Source organism: Loa loa, assembly GCF_000183805.2.
Source record: "Loa loa unplaced genomic scaffold supercont3.110, whole genome shotgun sequence".
NCBI lineage: Eukaryota > Metazoa > Nematoda > Chromadorea > Rhabditida > Onchocercidae > Loa > Loa loa.
The window spans coordinates 102,148-128,369 of NW_018108290.1; the positions used below are offsets into that span (position 1 = coordinate 102,148).

The following is a 26,222-nucleotide window of genomic DNA, read 5'->3' on the forward strand; positions in this document are numbered from 1 at the left end:
TTTTGTAACGAACCACTTCTGATTCATATATATATATATATATATATATATATGTATATTTAACTATTCCCACACACGACCTTATACTTTTATACCTTTACTTTGATTTCTCTGAAACGCACTTTTAATCCCCCTTATTTCTCATTCAATTGAAAAAAAAGGTTCGATTTAACATAAACTGCGTATTTTTAGGTCTTTAAAATCACCAAGGAAAATTAAACTATTTCAACTCTAGTTATATGCAAGGTGGGAGTGACTGAAGAACTCTACAAATTTTTTGATGAATATTTTAAAGAAATTGTCAAGTAAGAGGTGAAAATGTGGGAAAAGGTTTAATATAAACAGGGGCACTTTTTGTTTGTCAAATTGGTTCTTTTCGTGCTTTCCGGATTTTGATTTTGCTCATTCTTGTGGAAACAAATGGTTTGAGTAGATTGTATATAAAAAAGAAAAAAAATATCATATGAAAGTTATACATTTTTAATAACGCAACTTTTGAAAAATTAAAATTTTTTGTGAATTAAAATAAAAATTCAGTGGATGAAGAAATAGCTTGTAACGGTGAAATATGCAGAAATTGGAGTGATCTATGGTACTTGCGTGTAGAAGGTCATCGGTTCATTTGCCGAGTCGATGTACACTGTCCATAAATGCAACTGAAAAACCAATCTCATTAAATATGATCATATTTTTAATCAAATTGGTTAGTCAATTGGTTTTAGTGAGTTGTGGCTGCAGTGTTTGTTTTATCGATGAAAGATACCCAAATAGTGCTCATTTTACTACAGAAGCTCAGCTAATTCTAAACTGAAGAGGAATATTTTACTAGTAATTATTTTTGTTGCAAAATGTGCGTAAAAAGTAACCTTGTTTTCAAACCATATTACGGATAGTGTCCAAACCTTCAACAGAGTACTGCGTCAATAGCATTGTTACATTTCGTGCATCGGTTCTTTGATAAAAGTTCATGATAACTACCACTGATTAGACTTGCATTGGTACATGCTCCTAGGTCGCTTAAACATTATGTAGTTCGTAATTTCTATATCTTAATTTTGGATGAAATTCTGTGTGCGGAATTGCAGAGGAGTTGTTCATCCCCCAAAATTGGTAAATTTTGTAAGAATTGATCATGTTTCTGAAATTGTCAGTGTTTCACGGTCAATAATAGTGAATGATAAGGTAGAGGAGTGTAGTTATAATTGATAACTGGGGAATGCGAAAACTAATGTTGACCTTTGGTTTCTGTTATCGTTTGCAGAAAATAAGGAAATTTTATCAAATTTTCGACAAGATAAAATTGTGACATACTTTGAAACGGCATATAAATAAAAAGTGCTCTCTTCACTAGTTCTGCGGTTTCAGCATTGTAAGGCATGAATTTCTATCATATTTGTACAAAACCTGTTTGGAGCGGAGGGAGGGAATAGAAAGGGAAGTTTCCTTCCATTCTTCTTTCTCACCTTACTCTTAAACTGAGGATTTGCTTCCATATTTTCTTTTTTCTTTCAATTTTTTCATCTTCATCTCTAATGTCTAATTATCAATTTTCGTATTTGAGTAGAAGAGTATGCATCACATGATGAGAAAATAGAGATGTAGATATAATTAACCTCATACTTCTTTGCTGACCTTCGAGATGTTTCGGGTCGTTTTTTGGCTTTTTGCACTAGGAATTAATGTGCATATTTCTGAATTACAGATTTTTAGAAATCCATTTCAATTTAGGGTTGTCTTTTTCGTAGAAACCTTCCTCAATAAGTTGGTATTTTTGCAAAAATATTTCACCTTTCTGGACGTTATTGACTTGAGTTCTTATCGATTGATTTTCAAAGTGAACTGTGATTTTTTCGTAGTGAGCAAAACATAATTAGTTTACTTATTCATATTCTGAGACTCATTTTTTCCTTGTTGGTTCGGGATATACTTCAGATTATTTTTGCCCAGGATCTTTTAGCTTGATAATACCTGTCTGTGAGACGAGCATTGCTGAATACACTGCATCCATCTCCTTTCCAAATAGTTTAAGCTTCGACTTTAAGAACTTTTTCTGTAACAGTAGTCCGTTTACTGAAGTAAGTTTCGTGACAAAATTAGTTTTGGATTTGGAGCCAAATCAGGGTGTGCATCGGAATCCATCAGAATTTGACTGGGCACGAAAATTTCAAGAAAAATTTTTCGAAGTTCAGCCAGGTTAGAGGCGTTTTTGGAGATAGTACCGATGAAATTATAGATAATCAAATATACTCATTTTAAAGGAGGTGGGAGTAAATGTAGTTGAGCAGCTAAGGTAATTCTTCCGGTAGATTATGGTGGTCCTCCGAATATTTATAGTTTACCTTTTAAAATAAGTTTTTAAAAATGAGAACAACATCGTTATCGAAAATGGGTCCAGTCAGCCTGTGGAAGAGAAATTTCTTCAATCTTGAAAGTTTATCAAATCAATAACGATCTTTTTCTAAAATCCGGGAAAAAGTTTTTTGTTCCACTTTATTTGCGATCAGACGATTTATAATCTCAAGAAATAATGTGCTAAGATTATTCGCAATATTCCATAAGATGTATTTATGTATACAGAAATACACACACAAAATTCATTCAGTGCCTACAGCAAATTTGTCATGGTGGAACACCTACTGTGATGACCAGTTTCCTTCCACATATATCGTATCCTTGGTCTCCTCTAACATACCCGGTTATCACATTTCTGGGAGGGAGGTAATGAAAGAGGGAGGGGTTATTGTGTGTTGCAATGCCGTCGGTCTTCAATGGCCATGCAACATGCTGTGGAATGCTGTCATCCTGTTTTAATAATATGTTTTGTTTTACACTCTGCCCACCTTTATCCCAATTTTTTTTACTGTACCTTTTTTTCCTCTCCCTTATGTTCTACTCCTTTCCGGAATATTGTTTCTTGGCAGTCATTTGCTGGAAAGATAAAATTATTCGAGAATGCTAGCAAATGGTAATTTTTTTCTTTCAATTTAAAGTCATCATTTGTTTTTTTAGGATGCCGACGCCTCCTTTGCTCACACATAATAACCGTGAGTTCGTAGACTTTGAAAAGTCGAATGAAGTGGATCAAAGAGCGGAAACGTTTGGGACGGTTGAGGCTTTTCTCAATAAATACGCGGATCCAAAATTAGCAGCACCCATTAAAACGGTACGCCTACCATTGAATAAAACACGTATTGAAAAGTCTCAGGTTTGAAAATACAAATAAGCTACCTGACATTTTTGTATTCGTTGGTCCTAATCTCTTTAAAAGCATTGAAATGTCAAATATCTGGATATGGAAATATTTGAATACGCAAATTTTCTTTAATCAACCAGAAATGGGTTTCACTTCATATCTTAAAGAATATCAATTTTAATTGTTTATACATCACAGTTACTAATTGCAAATAATGGAATGGCAGCATTCAAATGTGTGATGTCCATCAGACGTTGGGCCCAAGAGACATTCAAGGATGACCGTCTCTTCAAATTTATTAATTTAACTACCGAGCAGGAAATTTCTTCAAATCCAGGTAAACTACTTTTCTACTTCAATGGAAACTATAATGTCTTAAATGGATAGATGCAACAGAGTACGGCGGATTAAATAATGTGGAGATATAATATCTGTGTGATGCTTGATCTCCTTTTCTAATTTCGATCTTACCAACAGTCTTAAGTTTATTTTTACAGAATATTTGAAAATGATTGACAATTTTGTGTTCTCGGAATCTGGTGCAAATGAAAATAATTATGCAAATGTGGACGACATACTGAAACATGCTGTGAGTAACAATGTGGATGCGGTATGGGCAGGTTGGGGACATGCATCTGAAAACCCTGATCTACCAAATGGTCTGAAAAAACATAACATCATTTTTATGGGTCCACCCGGACCGGCAATGTTTACATTGGGTGACAAAATTGCTTCAACAATACTTGCTCAGGTAAAATGTTAATTATGAATAATTATAGAATTTTTTTTATTATGCTTTTGTTTCTTAGACTGGCTTGTTCTGTTAGGTTTCATTGAACTAGCTTTTGCGAGATTTCAAAATTTCTTCAGTCAGCTGGTGTGCCAGTAGTGCCTTGGTCAGGCAGTAATATATATTTGTCTAAAGAAATCTGCGAACGAGGGGAAATTGATATCGAAGTATCACCAGAACTACGTGCTGCCGCCTGTGTTTATGATCATGAAGAGGCGATACATGTGATGAAGGTGTGCTATTTTTCGTATGGTTTAAAGCTAGGTTTATTTAGTTTCACCCTAAAAATATTACCTACCTTGATTTTTTGTTACATAAAGTTGCATGGCAGGTTTTGAAACGAGATATTGCATAAGTAATGGTGTTTCAGTTAATTTTCAGAAATATAATTCGCGTCCTATACATTGTAAGATTTCAGGCGAAGAAAATTCCATACCCTGTTATGATCAAAGCTTCGGAGGGTGGTGGTGGCAAAGGAATTCGTTTAGTGCGCAGTGAATCAGATTTTGAAGTAAATTTTAGAAGAGTGCAAGTGAGTTTTGTTCTTTGTTTGGATGAATTTCGAAAAAGTATTGTTTGAACACTAAAAGAAGTTAAAGGTGTTGATTTGTGACAGCGACCCAAAAGATTTATTTTGAAGGAAAAATTATTTCACTTAAAAACCGTTAGTTCAGGCAGAGGTAGCCGGCGGACATATATTTTTGATGTATTGTTTGGAAGGTGCTCGACATATTGAAGTCCAACTTTTGGGTGATATGTACGGTGAAGTTATTGCACTGAGAACCCGTGATTGTACAGTTCAGAGGAGATGTCAGAAAATCATTGAAGAAGCACCAGCCATCGCTGCACCTTTATCTGTTCAAAGGAATATGGAAGCAGTCAGCTTTCTTTTGTTGATTTTGGACTTTTATTTTATTTATAAGTTTTAAGTTTGGTTGATAGTAAAGTTACAACGTGATGCTTTTTGTAGGATGCAGTACGGTTAGCGAAAATGGTCGGATATGTTAGTGCAGGCACTGTGGAGTATTTATTTCTTCCTCACACGAATGAATATTTCTTCTTGGAACTTAATCCAAGATTACAGGTAAGTTTCGGATGCAGTATACTAACCAATGAAATGAAAAAGCTGTACTACTTTTCGTAAATTTTTAGCAGTGCTTATTTAAAACCGCTGCTTTCTCTCAAAGTTGGTTAATAAAAATCCAGTAGTTATTTCATCTTGGTGTTGAGATAATGAACAGTGTCAAAAATAAATTCTGCTTAACATGAGCGAAAATTAAGCAATTCCAACCATCGAGAGTGTACGCAGTTGATGGGTGGACAAAACAGTTTGATATCTGTCATTAAAATCCGCTTTCGCAAAATTGACGCTTTATGTTCAGTTTGCTGTTGCGTGATATTGCTAATAGTGTTGTCTTGAATACTAATGATCTTGGAAACTGAAGGACGATAGCATATTTCAGGTTGAGCATCCGTTAAGTGAGATGTTAACAAACGTCAATTTGCCAGCTGCACAACTACAAATTGCGATGGGGGTACCACTGCAGTGCATCAGCGAAGTGCGTCTATATTATGGCAAAAGCCGATATGGTACTGATAAAATCCCATTCCATCTAGTAAGTAGCCTCATCAAGTTTTCTTTAAATTAAGACTTTTAGAAATAGCGTTTTCACATTCTCTGATAGGACTGTTGCCTCCCGACGATGCGTGAATTCAGTCGATTGTATATGTGTGGTAATAGCTGTTGTGATTGAGCACTGTTTTTGTTTTCATGTTTATACTCGAGATGCAAATCCATGACTTTTCAGATATATCCACACTGCGATAAGCATGTTGTATCTGTTCGGATAACAAGCGAAGATCCGGAAGAGAACTTCCGGCCGGCATCAGGTGAAATCACCAATTTGAATTTCCGTTCTACACAGTTTGTTTGGGGATATTTTTCTCATGTTGGCGCTGGGTCTCTTCACGAATTCGCAGATTCACAGTTTGGCCATCTGTTTGCTACTGGATCCACAAGGTTCTTGCTCTCCACATTGTTTTCGTTGTTTACACACCAAATAACTGAACTACGCCTCTACCACAGATTTTAGCTTCATTTATTTTTGAAGTCTTTAAAGTTTATAGAAAATTATTTCGAGCTAGTAAACTAAATGATGCAGTTAATTTTTTGTGACTGTTTGTAACTTATAATATTACCCATATTCAGGGACTGTGAATTTATTTACAGGCATTTAGCGATCTCCAACATGTTGAATGCGCTACAGGAGCTTCAGCTTCAGTCTAAATTTCCTGTAACGCTGCCCTATCTCATTTCTTTGTTTAAAGATAGCGAATTTGAGCAAAATAAAATTGATACTACTTGGCTGGATCGCCGAATTGCTTCTAAGAAGCATACAGTAATTTTCGCGCTGTATATTTATTGCATTTTATTTCATCAAAAAAATTGGTTTCCGAACTTATATCGAGAGACTCAATTTCTCTTATAGGCATTGTTTTATGTCCAACACCCCGAAACTCTGAATTTATTTAAAAGTTATCAATTTGAAAAAATTTTTATGCTTTTTACAGGTAGAGCTTCCTCCATTGCCAATGGCTGTAGCTTATGGTTCAATGTTGATAGCACATTCAAAAATTACGGAAGCATTCAGTGCCTTTAGTAATGCTATAAGCAGAGGACGCATTTTAAAGCCATCTGATCTTACTGAGACACATCAAGTGGAGCTTATTTTTGACAACATTAAGTACAGGTCTAGTTTATTTTCGACACCAGTACGATTTCATATGGATATTATGCAAATGCATCGCGCTTCAAATGATTGGTGACAGATGACTTCAAATGATCAAACAGTATAGTTTTCTTGCCTTTTAGTGTTACTGCTACGCGCACATCAAATTTTGAATATATAATTAAAATGAATGGCCGCTGTGTTCCCGTCGAATACCGTGAATTGCGAAATGGTACTCTTTTGTTGAAATATAAAGACCGATCTCATCCGTGTTATATAGAAGAGGAATCTGAGCGTTACAAAGTACATATTGGACGAATGCAGGTTAATACTATCCTTTTATTTCATAGCAAAGTGAGATCGATGTTGTCTAAGAACGAAACGTTGAAAGATACTCGTTTATTCAATTTCTGTCCATGTTTTAATCTTTTTCAGCCCTTTCACTGGTTGTTTTAGATTGATTTATGCTTTTTTTAGGGAAGAAGTTTTGCCGATAATATGTATTTAAATTTTCAGATAATATTTGAAAAAGAAAATGATCCAACAGTGCTACGATCATCTTGTGCTGGTAAATTGCTAAGTTATGAAGCAGAAGACGGAGAACTGCTTTTGCCGGGTCAAATATATGCCAGTATGGAAAGTATGAAAGTTGTTTTGGATATGCGCGTGAAAAAGGTTTTAGTAATACGTGAAAATCTTCGACTTTTAGATTAGTAATGTTTCTTAGTATATTTCGTATTTTAAATTTAAGTTTAAATTTATCGTAATTTTTCGATCCGAAAACATTTGTCGGGCATCACTGAATGCAAATCGTTTCTCTGGCAATTGGTTTCCTTTTCGACAAACTGCTGCTTCACACTGGGAGCATTTATCCCAGTGTTCTGGCTCCAAGGTGATTGGAACTAGAATGTATATGTTATTTTCTAAATAAATGTAAATATAATGATTGCAATAGCCAGTTACTTTTTAGCGGTGCCTTCTTGCTTTCTTTGAATCCTTAAGAAATCCGTTCTGTTCTCTGACACTGTTCAACTGTTATGATGCTCATATCCGAAATTGATTGCTCCAGTTGATATAGTAGCACTGATATTTTCTACAGATATTTTGGTTATTCAGGTTGGAGGCCGTTTCGAAAAAGTTGCTCAGCCCGGACAAATGCTACATCCAGGAACCTTGGTTGCTCGTTTGGAAGCACAAAATGGTTTGACAGTTACCAAACCCATTGATTTTGAGGATTCATTCGCGGAATGGACACAAAGTGTCACTAAAAAGTCACCAATTAATATGTATTTTACAAATGTTGTTCAGGTAATTACAAATTTTTGCCTGGGAGAAATATTTAGAATTCAGACGGAAACAGTGATTCAAATTAAAACAACTCCAGGGAAACTTATATCACCTCATTTAAATATTTCCAGACTTGTTATTCTTGTTTATTCTTCCGACGTATATGGAGGAATTGGACAATAACCTTGCGATTATTGAATGATTGTGTTAATTGGGATTCATGAGTTGGCTTCTTCGGATTATCTGATTTGTTAATTTGTTTTTAGGAAGTACACAATGTCTTTGATGGTTATTGTAAAACAGAGCCAACGTTCTCGAACTATGCTGATAGTTTAGTAGAATCTCTTTTTGCTGTGCTCAATGACCAATCGCTACCGTATGAACAAATGCAACAGAAGCTTGCCGTAATGAAAAGCCGTATTAAGCCAAAAATACTAAAGCAACTTAATGAATTCCTTGAAGTTCGTGTTGATGGTTTCGCTGTGAAGAAAATCCGCAAAGCTATCGAAGTTAGTGGATTTGTTTTGATGCTTTTATCATTTTTTTCACTCATTATTGGACAAGATTGACACAATATTTATTGGGAAGATATAGATATATTGTTGGGTCGTGTTCAACAATTTCTCGTAGAACGTGTGCCCAGAATACTGGAATTGACTTCCAGGATTATCTAAATGATTTGGATCCGCAAAAGACGAAGGAGGAAAAGATGATCTTTGAGCCAATAACAAGAGTTTTGGCCAGGTTTGAGAATGGGACAGAAGGTCATATAGCGCTGGTTTTGGATGATCTCCTTGGACATTATTACAAAAGCGAAATATTCTTCCAGGAAGATCAGTACGCGAAATCTGTTACAAGGCTTTTATCTCAGGTCAGCGTATGTTCTCTCATAATCATGTGTTCAATTTCGGACTGTTTATCAAACTGTTATAGGTATGTGATACAGAACGGTGCGTCAGGCTGATTTGTTCACACACAAAGGTTAATGAGAAAAATTTGTTGGCAATGAAAATTTTGCGGCAAATTAGTAATAGTCGTCGCTTAATATTGCGAATATCACCCGTATTGGAAAAGATTGCTAGTTTCGTGAAAAGTGAAAATTTGGAATTGGCGCATGCTGCAAGAACGCTACTGATTGAAGCAGAAACACCAACATATACTGAAATTAAGATTAGGGTAAGTATTATGTTTCTTTTTATCTTTTTACTGATGTGGGATTTGGTTTTTTTCATTTTGAATGTTGGAGTTGCGCTAAGAATACATTGTAGGGATCGTCACCGAGCCCAACTAATCTGGAAAAATACGACATACTGTTTGAAATGTTTGATAATAATTTCGATTCGGTACTGAAATACGTTACCGTGTGTTGCGGTGTCCCGGAAGCTTCTATCAGACGACTAGAAGATGCGCACCCCCATGACGTACAATTTTCCATCCCAATACAGAAGATTGCGTACGTTTTAACTTTTTTCTAAAGTATTAGCAATCCCATGGAATTATGGCACAGAAGTTATATCAGACTATACAGGTAGTTTTCATTATAGCCATGGATTGGGTCTTCCAAATGACGAAGTAGTTGAAATAAGTGTAACGATGCGGGTTGTCGGCAATGTAGCGGATATCGTTGAACGATTACCGCAGGTGGCTGCAAAGGTAGTGAAACCAGATTCTACCCTTTACATCGTTTCACAAACTGGAGCTGTCCGGTGTGATGCTAATTTGGATGAAAAATTCTCAGTGACTTTAAAGGTAATGCTTTTTGAATGTTTTCACTTAGAATGGTTAGTTGTATCGCCCACAGTGCTGGATAGCACATTTTTTCAACAGTGATTTTTTTGTTGACGAGATTTTAAATATTACTGGCTATCCAAGCAAATAGTACTACCACAATTTTGCAAAAATTATTTATATTTGTTTACCCTTCAGGAAGCTATAAGTCGTGTGCAGAATGAAAACATTCGCCAAATCGTAATTTTGATAGCATCATCAGATTCCTATCCAATGTTTTTCTACTATGATATGTTTTATAAAGACGAAATTCGTTCTCAACGTAATATTGATTTGGCTCATCTTCCTAAACTTGGTTTACATCGTATAAAAGAAAACTACACCGTTAGTTTTAATTTTACCGAATTTGCAGTTACGTAATTTTATTCCTTGAACTAGTTACATGACATCTTGGTATTTTAGATTGAAAAATTGAAGTCATCGCATAATTCGGGTCATTTATACAAAGCAGAAGGGAAAGCAGATCCAACAGAACACCGCTTCTTTTATCGAGCTGTGGTTCGAGTTGTTGACAGTTATACAGCTGAGTAGGTGTTTTGAATGAGAATAACTTTCTGTGGAATGATTTAGAGATAACAGACCTTGTATTCGTAACACTTTGTTGTGGTGTACCTTGAGATTACAAGGTGTTAAGATCTCTAAATCCAACTTTTCATCTATGGATGTACCGCTATAAAAATGTTGAAGTTGCAGGGAAAACATTTTTCTTTTAATTTCCTTTATTGGTTCATTTTTCTGCTTATTCATATTATTTAGGGAAGTGACATGCAGTATTACTAAAGCGCTAAAACGTGCTTGTTGTGAAATTGTCGTAGCTTTATACCGTTCAAACACAATTGACCGAAATCACGTTTTACTGTTTATCCATCGTACACCATCCAATAAGGAAATACAGATGAGTCCGGCTGATTGGATAAATGTCATTTATAAAGCTTATCGAGAATGCAAAGTAAGTTTTTAAAACAATTTTTTGGTGAAATTAGTGTTTCATATGTTTTTTAGATGTAAGTAATACTGAAGTTCCGATTTAATGACCAGGAAAATATGTCTATAGCATTTAAAACTGGTTTACTCTTTTCAAAGATTCGTGTTCGTTTCATTTGTGGAATTCAATCACGTCAGTTATTTTTAGGATTTTCTGTGGAGATCACTAGTAAATCAAGTTGAATTTGATTTCATTTTGTTTGGTGAACGACGAAGCTTGGAACAGGCAACGAAAGTAATTATAACTGATGACACTGGTTTTACGCCATTCATCAGAGTGTTACGCGCAGAAGCAAGCAATGGTAATTCAAGAACCAAAAAAGTTAGTTTCTGTTTACTTAGGACTGAAGATTTACTAGCTTGTTCTCCCTAGCACACAATAAACTTGAATGCATGAAATTATATATGTGCATTGGCAGTAAACTTAATTTGACCTTGATTTGATTTGATTACCCGTTTAGTTGAAAGTGGTGTTATATCTTTTTTTGTTTTCTCCGGAAAGAAGGTATTGGTTTTTTAGATGAATATATTATGAATTTCAGTTTAGTTTATGAAAGTAATTCTAGTGGCTTCACGTGGATGCCGGAATGGATGGTTTTAAACATGGCCTCGAAATAATGGTCGACAATCGACGAAATCCAGATTGGAATCCATTTACAGATCCATATCTTGGCAGATCTGAAATTGACAAACGACGCCTGAGAGCTCGCGTGCTAAAAACTACTTATGTTTATGACTATCCACTGCTTTTCCAGCGCGCTGTAATTGCCACATGGCTTGCACCCAGAGAGTTTGTTTTGCTTCAAAAAATTAGTGAAGGAACTTTTTTCTGAATTTTCTTATTTTTAAATTCTCTTAAAAACTCCTTATTTGTCACAGCTCATATTATCTCTGTCATCTTAAGGTCGCAGGAATCACCAGACTTGGTACTCGAGAATTTGTGCCAATTCCACGAACTGGTTTATGATGAAGATTCAAAACAACTCGTTGAACTTAATGAAAGTGGTTCACTGAGTAAGATTGGTATAGTTGCATGGCGTGTACGGCTAGTTGTTCCGGAATATCCAGAAGGACGAGAAGTGATTGTCATTGCAAATGATATTTCCCATCAGATTGGTTCATTTTCGATGTGTGAACATCGTCTGTACTATGAAGCTTCATGCTTAAGTCGGAAAGAAGGAATTCCACGAATATACATTGCTGCTAATTCGGGTGCAAGGATTGGCTTATCAGCTGATGTTAGTTGTTTTCACTTATTACTTTAGCATAACTGGAATGAAACAGTAAAGCATTTTATCGCGTGTTGATTCCCTGTTGCTCTTTGTCACAGATACAAAATATTTTTGCAGCTGAAAAAACTTTTCAAAGTTATTTGGAAGAACGAAAATAATCCAGTGGAAGGTTTTGATGGACTTTATCTTACAAATGAGGACGTACGTGAACTGCAGCAAATTGTCGCTACGCATCGTAGAAACGGTTTTCATCAAATTGATGGGATTATTGGCAAAGAGGTACGCATTATGAGTAGGTAGATATTCGTAACCAGTGTTTTCATATCATTTTGTTTCCGCGTTATCCATTAATTTTGTTTTATTTTATTCATTTCATGTTTTGTTGTAATGGTGTTACTTCATTCAGTTTTGGAAAATTTTTGTAGCGCCATGTATCCGTTCATTCTTGGAGCTCTTTAAGATTTGTTTTCTATAATTCGGTCTTTTGAATCTTTCATCCCTTTTGTTTTATATTCTGAATTGACAAGTTTTGTTTAACTGCTTCCAATTTCATGTGCAGTTAGTGAGATATGATAACTGCTCTATGTGTTATGTTTTTAGCGTGACCTTGGCGTAGAGAATCTGGTTGGTTCCGGGATGATTGCGGGTGAAACATCACGAGCGTACAATGAAGTGATAACCTATTGTTTGGTAACTGGTCGCACTGTTGGCATCGGCGCTTATGTCGCCCGACTTTCGAGAAGAATTTGTCAAGTTGAAAATGCAGATATTATTTTAACTGGCGCGCCTGCCTTGAATTCTGTACTTGGTCGTGAAGTTTATACATCTAATGGGCAGTTGGGTGGTACTGAAATAATGACTCGTAATGGTGTTACACACTCGACTGTTAGCAATGATTATGATGGTGTCCGCCAATTGCTAAGGTGGCTATCGTACACGCGTAAAAATGTGAAGGTTTGATTTTAAACTCATCAGTATGTTCTGTACAATGCGATTGATATATTTCATTAAGGTTTAGGTTTATTTGTATGCATACTCTATTATTTTCAAGTCCTTTTGCTATTTATTAGCACATTCCACAATTGAAATTTTATTCAGCAAAAAATAACTTCGGTACAGCTGAAATTTGCCTTTACTTATTTCAATTCGTTTGCAGGCGCCATTTAAGGAACCAAGTTTTGAGTATGCTGAGGACCCCGTTGATCGGTTTCTAAGTCATTTGCCATCACAGAATAAGGAAAGCGATCCGCGTTTAATGATGACGATCTTTGATCGGAATTCTTTTGAAGTAAGTTTTTTTTATTCTTGTTTGATTTTACCTGAAACTTCTACTTTGCCTGATTCTGTCTCAGTCCTGGTCGTTTCTCACTTTTTAAATTTCAGTGCGAAAATCAAGCTATAAAGCTCAATAGTCTTAGAGTATAAGAAAATAAGCTATCTCACTTATAGGGTCCTAGCACTTGTTTTTTCAGCTGTAACAGCTAATCTCTGTCCAATTTCTCTGCTTACTGCGCCATCTACTCTTCTTTTTTTAAGATTAAATCAGGTTGGGGAAAAACGGTAATCACAGGTCGAGCACGTCTGGGTGGTATCAGTATTGGTGTTATTGCTGTCGAAACAAGAAGTGTTTTTGCTGAAATTCCGGCTGATCCGGCTGCTCCAGATTCTCAAGCGAAATGTATCCAGCAAGCTGGACAGGTGTGGTATCCTGATTCTGCATATAAAGTAAGCTTTATCAGTTTTTGATGATGATTACATTTGAGGACGGAATCAGAAATTTGCTGCTTCGGTACATTTTCTGTAGTTCCTTTAATACGTGCACCATTGTTAAATTTTTTTTCCTTTCACTACTTGAAATCGTGGTAGTTATAGACTGCTGAAGCGATCGAAGATTTCAATAAAGAATCTTTGCCTTTGTTTATTCTAGCCAATTGGCGTGGCTTCAGTGGTGGCCAGAAAGGTACTTTAATTTTGCATTTATAAATGGGGATTATGCATATTTCGAGACATGAATTTTTCGGTTTGCCTCATTTTTTAAAACGTATTACTTGGTTAAAAAGTCTTGCAGTTTCTAAAAGTTCAAAAAGTAACTTTTAAAATATTTATTATAGATATGTTCGAAATGGTCCTCAAATTTGGTGCTTATATAGTCGATCAGTTATCTAAATACCTGAATCCGGTGATAGTTTATATTCCGCCCTACGGAGAATTACGCGGTGGGGCTTGGGCGGTTGTTGATCCAACAATAAATCCTGTATGCATGCAAATGTTTGCTGATCCGCGATCGAGGGGTGGTGTTCTGGAACCAGAAGGAACTGTTCAAGTAAAAATGCGTAAAGTTAGTGTATAGTATGGCACACGTTTCCTTTTTTTTTTCCTTTTCAAATATCGGAATGTTCTGTTCGAATGAAATTGATCAGAGAACTTTAACTGCATTGTTGACATGTGCAAGAATTTGGTTTGCTTTTGCCGGATATTACAACTGTAAAATTCCAGTCTGGAGGATGTACTGGTTCTTGAAGGACAAACTTCTAATAAGTGATGTAAGTTGGGTACTGTTTCGTTAATAGATGCATACTTGAAGGATTTGGTACCACTGATGCGACGGCTGGATAAAGAAATGATTCGATTAGGAGTATTGGAAAAAGAGGGTAACGATGTGAAAGTGGACATCAGTGCTCGTATTCAATTGTTAATGCCAACTTATCGCAATATTGCTATCACATTTGCTGATTTACATGATACAGCCGTGCGAATGAAAGCTGTTGGTGCCATTAAGGTATTGTTTTCATTTGGAAACGGATGAAATTTTAAGTTCCCTGTCATCCGTTATATCGAAAACTGTGGTAGTACTTGTGCTTTGGTTATCCAAAATACCACTTTTTAAATGCTCTATCTCTATATTATGGTTTGGATATAGAATTTTTGATTTCGTTTTTTTTTTAATTCTATTCGTAGATTTTCTGCTTTATAAATAATGAAAAAAAAATTAAAATTTGTAAAATTTCAGGTATCCCAGAAATTTTTATTAAGTTACCAATTTCTTTCAAAAGAAGGATATTTCAGGAAGTAGTGAAATGGGAAGAATCAAGAGCATTTTTCACTCGACGCCTTTTGAGATTGTGCATCGAACAAGACATATACAGAGAGGTTAGAAATGCATTCAAATATTCAGGAAATTAGGAAGACAAATTGAAACAACCTTATATTGTAGGCTGTTGATGTGAAATGCTTGGAGGATATTCGAAAAATGCAAGAGTCTTTACAACTATATTTTGCGAAAACTCGAGACGAGACTTTCTCTTGGTATAGTTACCCGGATGAAGATGCCATAAAACTTTTGCGTAAAGAAAGAAAACAAATTGTTGCGTTCCTTATTGGAAACGATTTTTTCACAATTGGAGAGCGCTATGGAATGTAAGTTCATCTGAATGCAGATGTAAATATTTTAACATAGAAAGTTGAAAAAGTTTGCGCCAACCTCAGATTTTCATCTCTTTCATTGCGATTACCCTTGAGCTGAAAATGGTTTTTGTATTGAACAGTCGGAAAATAAAAGCAGCCTCTAAAAATCATTTTTAATGAGTAATAAAATAACTGATTTACAGACCTTCGGAGAAGCTTGGAGATTTCGCGAAAAAGTGTGATTTATTAATACAGGAAATGAAGAACGAAAGGTTGTGATTGCTTACAGACTAGCTCTTCATTTTAACGCTGTTTTGAAACAAATTTCGCAGTATTAAATGTCTTTATGTGAACAACTGGTTTGTCCTCTTTTTGTTAAAATCTAATCTTTGATTTGTTTTGGTAGTCAAATGGATTTTGAAGAACCTCTTGTAATGAATGGAATAGTTTCACTTATAAAGCACTTTCCGTTGCATCCGTGATAGAATCTTTCCATGAAAGTTGTTGAGGCGTACATATTTGAGAACCGCATTATTAACTACTGCACCATGATTGAAAATGTTGCTCTGCAAAGTAGTACAGTTTCCTTTGTTCGAGCAGTTTCTGGAATGTTCGCATAGCCCCTAACGCATTTCTGTGCAAAGCGCTATGGAGGATGTGTTACTTTTTCACGTTCCCAAAAACCTACCTTCGACCGCATCTATTTTTGCGAAAACTTCCGTGGGGATATTTCCTAGCTGCACCAGTTGTTATTCGCTTGCTTTGTTATCACTTTTATCACCAGGTTTTGCCTGTTTGATAAGCGAAACAGTCAGTTCTTTTATTTTGTGACTTATTTGTATATATCTTCTCTTTCAATCTTAATTTTAAAATATATCAAATTCACAGTGCCCGTGCCAATATAGTTGCCTTATAGAATAAAAAGGATTTACCAATAAACCAAACCTGAATCTATTTCTGCATGTAGATGTTGTATTCGTGGAGAAAGGAGAGAGTAGGAAAAGGACATTCTTTTGATCATAATCCGTTTTTTGCTAAAAAATTGATTGTGGTATCCGGAGTCACTAAAGATTTTCAAGTCTTAATAACGTGTCCGCCTTTTTTTCTAGTTCTGAGAGATCTGGCCCTTGGAGACTGCAGCACAAAATGTATAATTGAGCTTAGTTTAGAATTTGATATTATTCCTAACCCTGAACAATCAGAAATGAGGTCGCTATGGCGTAGTTCAGTTGGATTACGTCGTTTGACAGGTTCTGTTCGAGCATGGATTACAATTTATTCCGGACTTCGACGTCGCAGTATTACCTCTCATGAGCTGGATGGGAGATACACATATGTGGGGGATGTTACATCTAAATTATTAGTCATTTATGAGAGGAAAGAAATTCCTGATTTGGTTCGCCCTCTGCGGTTTAAGAAAATATGTTAGATACAAATAACTGTAGCTTACCATAAGCCTAAAATTTGTGTACCATAAGTTATATATGGATGCTTTCGTACTATCCATTTGAATAGCAGGCGTCGCTGAAATCGTGAAAAGCAATGAACAGTAATTCCTGGTATAAATTTGATACCGTTGAGAGTATGTTGTATTTGTGGCTTTATTATGTAATGTAAAATGTAAGCTAAAATTGTGTGCCATTGTGTCTGTGTACGCTAAAAAACTCAATTCCACGTGCGCTACTAAATGCGCTAATTCTTGTAAACTCAGAACTGTACCAAGATCCTCCCTCCTCCAAGAAGCGAAGAGTCCTGAGTACCAAAATTATTTCACAAATGAGTTTCAACGAGGTTGGTGGGATAGAGGATATTGGGCGTTGTCGCGAATCCCGATTCGCGAGACTCTAACCATACCTCAAACAAACAAATAAATCAAATAAATTTCTTGTTGTAAACGAATGTTCCAAATGTTGTGAATCATTTAGCAAAATTTACATCCTTAGATTTATTTCCCGTTTCAATTCCCATGTTTTTCCTTTATATCTAAGCACATGTCTTTGTTTAGAAATGCCTTTGTTAGCAATTGCTTAAAATATCTAACTAAATTCACATCTTAAACATTTCCTTTGTTCTTGTTCCCCCAAAAATTCACATCCTTCTCGTTTCGATCTCCTAAGATGCTTATGCTGTAATTGAACGTTACAGTTTTCAGCCATGATAGCAAAACCAGTCCCACTTTTTCCGTATATAAGCGGTATTGAGTGAACCAAGGGGTTCTTTTTGGACAATCAGTTCTTCATTATACTCGATCAGTTTGGATTATTTTTTTCATCATTATCACCAGATCGTGTCGTTTTTGTGACCTTACCCTTGACAAATAAAGAATCAACTCTTGCCTTTGTCCACAACGTACGACACACGCACATCATCCACATCAAACTTGGTGCAGCTAATACTTCAAGTGACCTCAATTCTTCTCCTCTACAACCAACGTGTAAAAAATCCCCTGCTTGTTTCCAACTATTGACTGACCGAAAATTACTTTAACAAAAATCCACGACAGGCGTCATTTGGTCTCCTTTTTTATAGTGATCGTCATTAATTTTTGTATCGATGTCGTAATTGCTAAATTCGTTGTTATACTAACCAACTTATCGAAATAAAGATTTAATTACCCAAGTTTAAGATACTACCAACCAAAAAGGCAGAAAAAACCCTCAATCTTTGTTATGGTTGAAGAAAACTGGTGACAACAGTTCATGAAACGAAGTTCAACATTTCGATTATTTAAGCTCCACGAGAGCGGCTCATGTTAATAAAAAGGATGAAATGAACTGAATAAGTACGCTGCTTTTTTTAACTGTATTCCCATATAATGCTGAAATTGAGGATTTGAGACATTTACATAATTATACCTTATCGATAGAAGCAGAATTATTAATAGAACTAACGGACAATACACTAAAAGAGTGATGGTTTCCAGAAAAAAAAAAGTATAAGCGAGATCTAAATTTATATCATAATGAGTGGATCAATTATCATAGTGTATCATTGGTTTGATTGTTTAATAATGACATGTGAGGATATTATTCTCGACCATCAGGAATCAGAAAATGAGTCGACTCAAGCTGTTGAGGATTAATTTTTCAAGAGATTTTTACCATTTATATAAAAAAGAAAAGAAAACTATAATGAAGAAATCTTCTAAGACTAACGTAGAAAAACAATACTTGGCGAACTGTTCATAAATTGAGAAGACGGCACTAAATTATGATGCAAAATCTATACTGCATAAATGGGGAGGATGAGTCCTAGTGTGTGAGAACATCAATTAAAATTTACGAAGCAATCTTGGAGCAAAGCTGCACATGATTGCTTAATTATACTTTAAACTGACCTCAAACTGACCATTACCAGTAAAACTGTCGTTTATCCTGAAAGACAGATTATATCATAACTAATTCGGCATAGAGTGCGCGGTTTACTGAAACTTTTAGATAAGTCCTCTTCACCTATTCCTATATCTTTGGATTAAATTTATACATCGTTTGTTACCTAATAAAGAAAAAATTTCTTACGAGGCTCACAGTAAAATTGAAGACGACAACTTACAGTGAAATATGTCGAACAATTTTCCATGCTAAAATACGGTTGGTATGAATGAAAAAAAAACAAAATATACGAAATACCTTAAGTTATGAAAATGTAAAACACTTGAACTCTGACTCAGCCAAAAATAGTAGTTCGACATGGTGCGCCAGTTTTTTGACTAATTTCCGAATATTAATTCAGATCTGAATTTAACAGTCAAACTGAGTAGCTAAATCTGTCTTTTGGATTTGTTTTCACAAAAAAAGGAAAAAAAACTGGTTTTGTTTAATTACTCGAGTTTGTTGTCTGTCCCGAATTAAATTACTCAATCGAATTAAATAATTTATAATTGGAAAATGCTATTTCTCCTAGATAAATGCAGATACATGTCCATAAAGTTAATTCTGAAAATGAAACCCCTTCTTTTGTAAGCAAGTGTGCCACGTCTATTAGTACCCTGTGTTTTACTTCCGAAAATGGGCGGATAAACTTCAAGCTTGCGATACTGATTTCCAAGTGAAGTATTTATGCGCCTCATACATATCAAACTTGATACGATTGTTAATGCGCCAATCTTGACTGCTGTAACCTTAATTGAAGTAGAACATTGCAAAACACAGTGTACCGGCTGAATACACATCATGCATTACATTAGTAATGTCACTGATGATGAATTGGCGAGATTGTTTTGGTGAACTCAGGCAGAAACGATTCATTTTGAAATAATGGATGTCACTGAAGGATAAACACATAAATGCAGAGAAATTGACCATGCGGTGCGGGGAAATAAAATTGCCTGCGTCTATCATCAAAATTAATGGGACAGCAAAGGTTGAAAGCAATCTCATTACAGTGCGCTATTTAGTTGAAATTCAAAGTACTGGAATTTTCTAAATTCCTAAAAAAATTTCCAGTTTAGAATGAATCCCACTTCCTATACATCAATATTTCATTTAAATATGACGTTGGTAGGTTAATGCAGCTGATGTTTGCTGAATTATACTCTTGATTTCGGAAGGATCGTGAAATCTGTTTATGCTAATGAATGTACGGTAGGCATCGTCGCCGATTTTCCTCAACCATGATAAAGACTGAGAATTCTTTCTGCCTCTTTGATTGGTTTATCTCAAACTTGGGAACTAAACCTTTTATTATGACAAATTTATTAATACAACAATGAACTTAGCAAGTACGATATCGATACAAGAAATTGATGAAATCACCAAGAACAAAGGATGAAACCAAATGACGCGTGATACCTTGTATTCAACCGGTCTCGATTAAACCCATGTGTAAATTGGCTTGGTGCTCAGGATCTTTGCTTCCTTTTGTGGGAGGGCCTTATACCGTTTTATGATTACAACAGTTAGCATCCTTATGGAGCGCACATTGGTACGGTGTTCTTCGTTAGCGCAAATGTAAGACGATATGAGCATATCACATAAGGATGTCTGACTTTCAACAAGGGATTACTGTTCCTTTGTTTCCACTCGCGATATCAGCAACACTCGGGAGACGAGAGAAGATGTATAGAGTTTCTATAGAGTATAGATGTCCACAACGCGAGTCAACCGCAGGCTATTCGACATTCTTACGTTAGCAGATCGACAGTGTCCGTCTTTTCTCTCGATCAGTTTTTCCACCCGACCCATTTTCCAAGAATTTCTAGGGGACCTTCTCCTTTTGATAATACTATTTCGCCATTGATTGGCTTTGATCGCCATTGATTGGCTTACGTCGTACACGACTGCGAAGATTTTCATGCAATTTTCGCTTTCCAAATAATCCTCTTGTTATATCTCCCACAAGCATTGTAACCTTCTCCGGGTATTCTGGTATTAACTTTTCCCGAATGAAGCGGTTTCGTACCGTATTTTAAGTCTTTGGTTCCTGGAAATTGTTCCATATCCCAACGAATTCTACACACCGTTACAGCCAAGCCACAAAAAATCCTCTCGACATAATACTAACTCCTCCTCCTTTTCATAATTTACCAGTGGTCTTTCGCTTACCAAGAATTCAATTTCAGTTATCATAGTGATGAATTCCCCTTCTTTCACGAAGTTCTTTTCCACTACCCTCCCTTTGCTACTCCAATCACCCTTTCATAGACACCTCCTTGCCACGGGGCACCCGGGGCAATGAATTGCCACTTTAGTCGCCTTTATCCTTGATTGCTATTCTCCTATACTAACTTAGAAGCTAGAAAAAAGTCCCCGGCGTTATCAGCCACACAAAATTTGGATTTCGCCTTTGGCTAACAGATCTCTTGCACGCTTGCATGAAAGTCTCAGCAGGCATATTTTTCACGAGTTCCATGTAAATGGTTCTTGTAACTAAGCACGTGCATGGAACTACCCAGCACTTTGATACTGTCCTGTTGTCTTTCACCCACACAGGAACAAGATTTACCCCGATTTTCTCGAGGAGTTTGCTCACCGTTATCCTTTCTGGTGGATAAGGTGGAAACTCTGGCTGTTCAAAGCCGTAGCCACCCAACATGATGCACCCACTTTACAAATCTTTCAAATTTTTCTTAATAAATGACCACTCATGCGAGATCCAGTACTGTTGTATCATGTGCCAGGTGTAGCGTACGCTCGCATGAAATGATTTTTCATACTAATGCATCACAATCAATTTTAACAGCTTTCCTTTATTGATGAAGTATGGAAAATCCCCAGTTTGAGGCATGACCTAAGTCCTCCAACATATCTGTAGACTCCATCCCGATCTTTTCTTAAATCCCACTGTTCGATTTCCTTTTACGTTATATTTAACTGTGTCATCTTGTTTATCAATTGTGTCGCCTTGTTGTACTCTTTAGAAGCGAAATTCTCTCTTGAGAACCTTTTCACACTCCTTTTGACGCTTTCGCCAGCAATCGTTAAGACGTATAACACCGTCCTTATCAGCTTAAACAGAGATGAGAATTGGATCTCATTTATCAATGCCGCAACTTGTTCCGACTGTATCGTTTCTTCCCCCATCAATTCCATGACCATACACACAACACACACTCATGATGTTTCCTCCCATAACTTCATCCTCAGACTACTTTTCGTCCGGTTCCCACACCATGATAGACCATTTCATCACCACGAATTGTCTTTCAGTTTCCCTGGGAGAAGTCCTCGTTGAAGCCCGGTCCGCTGGATTATTTGCTGATCTTACATGACAGAACTCAATTTCTTCTTATCCCATCAATTCCACTGGATACATCTAGACTCTACCGGTAGTTTTCTTAGTTCCTTGGGATGCGTCCACAAGCACATGTATCTCGGAGAACTCCCGTGGCGTCCATCGCGATACCTTTGTGACATCCTGTTGGTTGAATGTCTTTTCTAGCTCCAAGCAACGACCCATCTCTTCAAGTCCTAATTTTTCATCTCAGAAGACACTTTCCTCCCATAAGTCTTAAACCGATAGTTCCCATGGGAGTATGAACGGACACAATATCCCTGACGGATCGTAGTAAACAGTAGCATAGAGTTGTAATATTTGGTGTCTGGCCTGGAGGCCTTCTGGAATCCTCTAGCTCCAAGTAATTTCATTTTTGTTATTATTCCATTCAATCCCTGACGTTTTGGTATAGTCCTCCTTGTTATTTCTTGCTCACTGTTCACATTAATGCCATAGTCCCCATGGAATCCCCTCAAGCACATCTTGGCTTTCTTGAAGAGACCTTTTTCTTCCTCTACCTTTCTGTTATGTTCTAACCCATTTCCTGAGGTTAATACAACATTATCAACACAGGGATTCCTTGCTATTTCTAGTGGTAATTTCGAGCTTTTTTCATTCAACAGATGTCTAACGAAGCGGCCAACAGAAAAGGCGGTGATACCACGCCGAAAGGAATCTCAGCCACAAAAACCTGGTGATATCTCTATCTTCCCAATTCAAGCTCACTTGCAAAAACGCTTTCTCTACATCAGCTATCAGCAGGTAACGTCCTTGTCCGGCTCCTAACATAATTCCTACTAATGATAGTATCAATACTGGCCCCTTTAACGGGGATATTTATTTAACGATAGACTTTCGTTCGTCTTTGTTAACGCGTCAAATACTACTCTTAAGTTTCGTGGTAGATTTTTAAGGTGTTGTAACCGCCTGGTGGAACCACTCTGATTCTTCACCCTTCCTATGACTCCTCTTCCCAAGAAGTTTTTAAAATATTTAGCTAACACTCCAATAATTTGAAAACTTCTTCAGTCTTCGCATTGTGGATCGTAGCCGTTCTCCGTATCAGTCCATATCCTTCTACTGGCGCGATCTCTTGGTTCTTTCTTGGCCAACTCCACATCTCCCTTCTTTGTTCGTAGCAAGCGATTCCTGAAAGGCTTCAAGGGCCTTTTCGTCCTGATAATCCGTCATTAAACCCTCAATGCCGACTGCCTCTAATTCCCATGCTTGTTCAGCCTGTTCCATGGAGAAATTCGCAACACCTTTCTTGTTAGGCTTGTAATTGCTTGGAATCCTCATTATATCTCCTTCTTGCACCATTACCTTATGTCACTTTCCCTTTGCCGCCTTTGACCACTCCTATTTCTGTTTCCGAAATCATTCATCCTGGTGGGGTGCTTTATGAAATTACGAATTAAAATTTCAATCCCTCCCACGCCTACTAATACATCTGACTTTCCCCACTCCCCTTCTTCCAGTTCCTCGCTTTTGTCGTTTGTCATACACGGTATGCGTTCGAGTACTAAATCAACAGTGCATGCTTGGATATTTCCCACATTCTCGGATAACATTTGAACACCAAAGGTTGAACACCAAAGGTTATCTTTCAGCACTCGTACTTCCTTGTGTCCGCCATTCCTGTTATTAACATTCCTACACTCGACGATGCGCTTCAAATTCAATTTGTTTACCATGACTTCGTAACACAGTTACAACCACTTCCCGTGTCAAAGAAAATTAAGGCCTTTGCTGTTCTTCGTTCATCTGACATCATATACGTTTCCTTGATGCAATAATCCGCAAAGTGGCTGCCACTATCTTTGGCGTTTGGTTTGCTTCCGCCCGCTTTTTAAAATTCTTGCTATGCTCTCTTCCGCCGTGTCCCTTACATGAAGCGCTATTGTGGCTAGATCGCAATACAAACGTTTCATCCTCCGCCTCCAATTTTCTTGTGAGTGGCCGTTCTCTCAAACACAATTCACAAAGTCTCAATTCCTTTATCCTTTCCAACTTTTCATTAACAATACAGCATATATCACATTTGTCATTCCAGTGGTCACTTTCATAGAAAATGCACAATAATCGACTTCATTCTCCCCTTTGTGGTATTTCGCTAGGATATATTTCTGGGTCTTCCTCCGCTACGGAGCAAACTATCATAAGTCCGATGCCACTTTCTCAGTTCGTGAACCTTGTCGCATATGATCTTGCCTGCTGCATCTTTGCCCTGCCTATTAAGCCTTTCAACTTCTTGTTCCAGCGGTTTCTGTTCAGGGTCTCTTTCGGTCTTCATCTTTTCTTTTGGGTGCTTGACAATTCTTCCACTGTCCGTCCTGGATCCCTAGACTTCTTTTTTCTCAGACTTTAAGCCATGACTTCCGGTACTCTCTCAGTTACCACCAGTCCAGCTGCGTCGTTTCCATGTTTTCACCGATTCCTTTTAGTTGGATAATAAATTCAAAAGCTCCCTTACCACTTTGAATGGGTTCTTCATTTGAGCATCGAACCCGCCCTACATAGTCCCTTCATCTCGTTTCTTGTCGCTACATCGTCCGTACAAAGTCTCTATGACCAGCGCATAATTTCCTTCATTTACCATGAGTTCACTTATTTGTTCTCCTGCTTCTCCCTTCCAACTGCTTAATAGATGCATGAATTCCCGTGTTGGTGTTAAATTCGTTCCCTTATGAATTGACTCTTGAAACTGGCTAATACACTGGCCCCACATTCTCGAGTTGCCATCATATCCTACTGGGTTGAAATCAGTAGTTTACTCGTCATGATTAGTTTCCCAATTAAATCTTCTAGGCCTTTCTTTTGCCCTGCTATTGCGATTGATTCATTATCTATCTTCTCATTTTTCACTTTAATTTCTTTGAGTGTCTCATTTCGATTTTTTTCCGTAAGAAGTGAAGTTCTTTCACAATAAATCTTATTTCCTGTGTGAAAAAGACGGTCTTCTTCATACAAGTAATCCTCATAATTAACGTCATTCTCCCACTCATCATCCTTTATTGAACGCAGTAATTCCATTCTATCTCTAAATCCTTGGAAATTACACTGTCCAACGCTACTACTCGTTCCTTAATATTAGGTTTTTGTCGTTTTAATCATTCTATCATTTTTGGTGCCTAAATCGCTGGTAATTCTTTCCCTTGAAACTTTATTGCTTGTCCAACAGCCTTTTCCGCAATGTCCCCAAACACTTCAAGTTCTTTTTGATAAGATAGGAAGGAGAAACTTCCTTTTTCTGCTACCTCTGCAATCATATTTCTTTCTTTACTCTCACTTTCAACTTTCATTGTAAGCTGATCCGCATAAAACTTACACGCTCCGTCGCTTCTTTCCTGACTGAATCCTTAGGTCGCTTCTTTCTTAACTGAACCCTTAAGTCGCTAATTCGAATCCGGATGGCTGGCTCAAATTTGTCTCGATTTTCCTTAGCCGTGATAAAAACTGAAAGTCCTATTTGCTTCTTTGGTTGGCAGTACTTCAAACTTGAGTAATTAAATTTTTTATACGGTAAATTTGCTAGAACGACAACGAACTTAGCAATTACGATATCGATACAACAGATTAATGACGAAATTACTAAGAACAAAGAAGGAAACCAAATGACGCCTGACACCTTATATCCAACCGATCTCGATCAAACACATGTGTAAAATGACTTGGTGCTCAAGAACGCCCGCTTCCTTTTGTGGGAGGGCCTTATACCATTTTATGATTACAAGAATTAGCATCCTTATGGAGCGCATATTGGTACAGTGTTCTTCGTTAGCGCAAATGTAAGACGATATGAGCATATAACACAATAGATGTCTGGCTTTCAACAAAGGGGATTACTGTTTCTTTGTTTCCGCTCGCGATGTCAGCGACAGTCATCAATAAAGCTCGGATCGGCTGAGTTCGACTCTACTGATAGATTATGATCCCACCTTGCGGAGAAATGAAGACTGTAGATACTATGAGGAGGAGGAATTATTCATTTGCCTGCAGCAGGTTTGTTTGAATTTTCTTGTCTAATCTAATATTTTTGATAAACAAATAAAATTATCGCTTATCGACGTATAGCGAGGTGTTTTATGACATGCTTGTTT

The 26,222-nt window shown here is 36.8% G+C and overlaps 6 protein-coding genes across 6 annotated transcripts; 2 read left to right on the plus strand and 4 right to left on the minus strand.

The window, feature by feature from the left end:
* Nucleotides 1–3,003: 3,003 nt before the first annotated feature.
* LOAG_03909 (carboxyl transferase domain-containing protein) lies at nt 3,004–15,687 on the plus strand (the record flags this gene model as incomplete). The annotated part of the gene is made up of 35 exons (XM_020446448.1): nt 3,004–3,163; nt 3,392–3,530; nt 3,691–3,944; nt 4,064–4,216; nt 4,402–4,515; nt 4,658–4,861; nt 4,954–5,067; nt 5,447–5,599; nt 5,792–6,003; nt 6,214–6,382; nt 6,555–6,733; nt 6,856–7,036; nt 7,229–7,387; nt 7,829–8,020; nt 8,266–8,508; nt 8,664–8,870; nt 8,933–9,175; nt 9,268–9,452; nt 9,544–9,748; nt 9,926–10,111; nt 10,190–10,314; nt 10,544–10,736; nt 10,920–11,093; nt 11,338–11,561; nt 11,676–12,009; nt 12,121–12,282; nt 12,604–12,957; nt 13,160–13,291; nt 13,540–13,728; nt 13,876–13,963; nt 14,115–14,341; nt 14,588–14,782; nt 15,070–15,153; nt 15,218–15,420; nt 15,612–15,687. Exons 1-35 carry the CDS (start codon nt 3,011–3,013, stop codon nt 15,685–15,687), a joined length of 6,405 nt encoding a protein of 2,134 aa, XP_020303213.1. The 5' UTR covers nt 3,004–3,010.
* Nucleotides 15,688–16,612: 925 nt separating this feature from the next.
* LOAG_03910 (hypothetical protein) lies at nt 16,613–17,279 on the plus strand (the record flags this gene model as incomplete). Its single annotated transcript, XM_003139447.1, has 2 exons — nt 16,613–16,818; nt 17,120–17,279. 2 exons carry the CDS (start codon nt 16,613–16,615, stop codon nt 17,277–17,279), a joined length of 366 nt encoding a protein of 121 aa, XP_003139495.1.
* Nucleotides 17,280–18,724: 1,445 nt separating this feature from the next.
* LOAG_03911 (hypothetical protein) lies at nt 18,725–19,655 on the minus strand (the record flags this gene model as incomplete). Its single annotated transcript, XM_003139448.1, has 4 exons — nt 18,725–18,782; nt 18,961–18,988; nt 19,357–19,521; nt 19,565–19,655. 4 exons carry the CDS (start codon nt 19,653–19,655, stop codon nt 18,725–18,727), a joined length of 342 nt encoding a protein of 113 aa, XP_003139496.1.
* Nucleotides 19,656–21,704: 2,049 nt separating this feature from the next.
* LOAG_03912 (hypothetical protein) lies at nt 21,705–21,938 on the minus strand (the record flags this gene model as incomplete). The annotated part of the gene is made up of 1 exon (XM_003139449.1): nt 21,705–21,938. One exon carries the CDS (start codon nt 21,936–21,938, stop codon nt 21,705–21,707), a length of 234 nt encoding a protein of 77 aa, XP_003139497.1.
* Nucleotides 21,939–23,147: 1,209 nt separating this feature from the next.
* Nucleotides 23,148–24,850, minus strand: LOAG_17667 (hypothetical protein; the record flags this gene model as incomplete). The annotated part of the gene is made up of 5 exons (XM_020450330.1): nt 23,148–23,271; nt 23,446–23,818; nt 23,901–24,117; nt 24,314–24,455; nt 24,639–24,850. The coding sequence occupies 5 exons, from the start codon at nt 24,848–24,850 to the stop codon at nt 23,148–23,150; spliced, it is 1,068 nt and encodes a 355-aa protein (XP_020306011.1).
* Nucleotides 24,851–25,253: 403 nt separating this feature from the next.
* On the minus strand, nt 25,254–25,865 carry LOAG_03913 (hypothetical protein; the record flags this gene model as incomplete). The annotated part of the gene is made up of 3 exons (XM_003139450.1): nt 25,254–25,381; nt 25,447–25,612; nt 25,794–25,865. 3 exons carry the CDS (start codon nt 25,863–25,865, stop codon nt 25,254–25,256), a joined length of 366 nt encoding a protein of 121 aa, XP_003139498.1.
* Between the last annotated feature and the right edge of the window lie 357 nt (nt 25,866–26,222).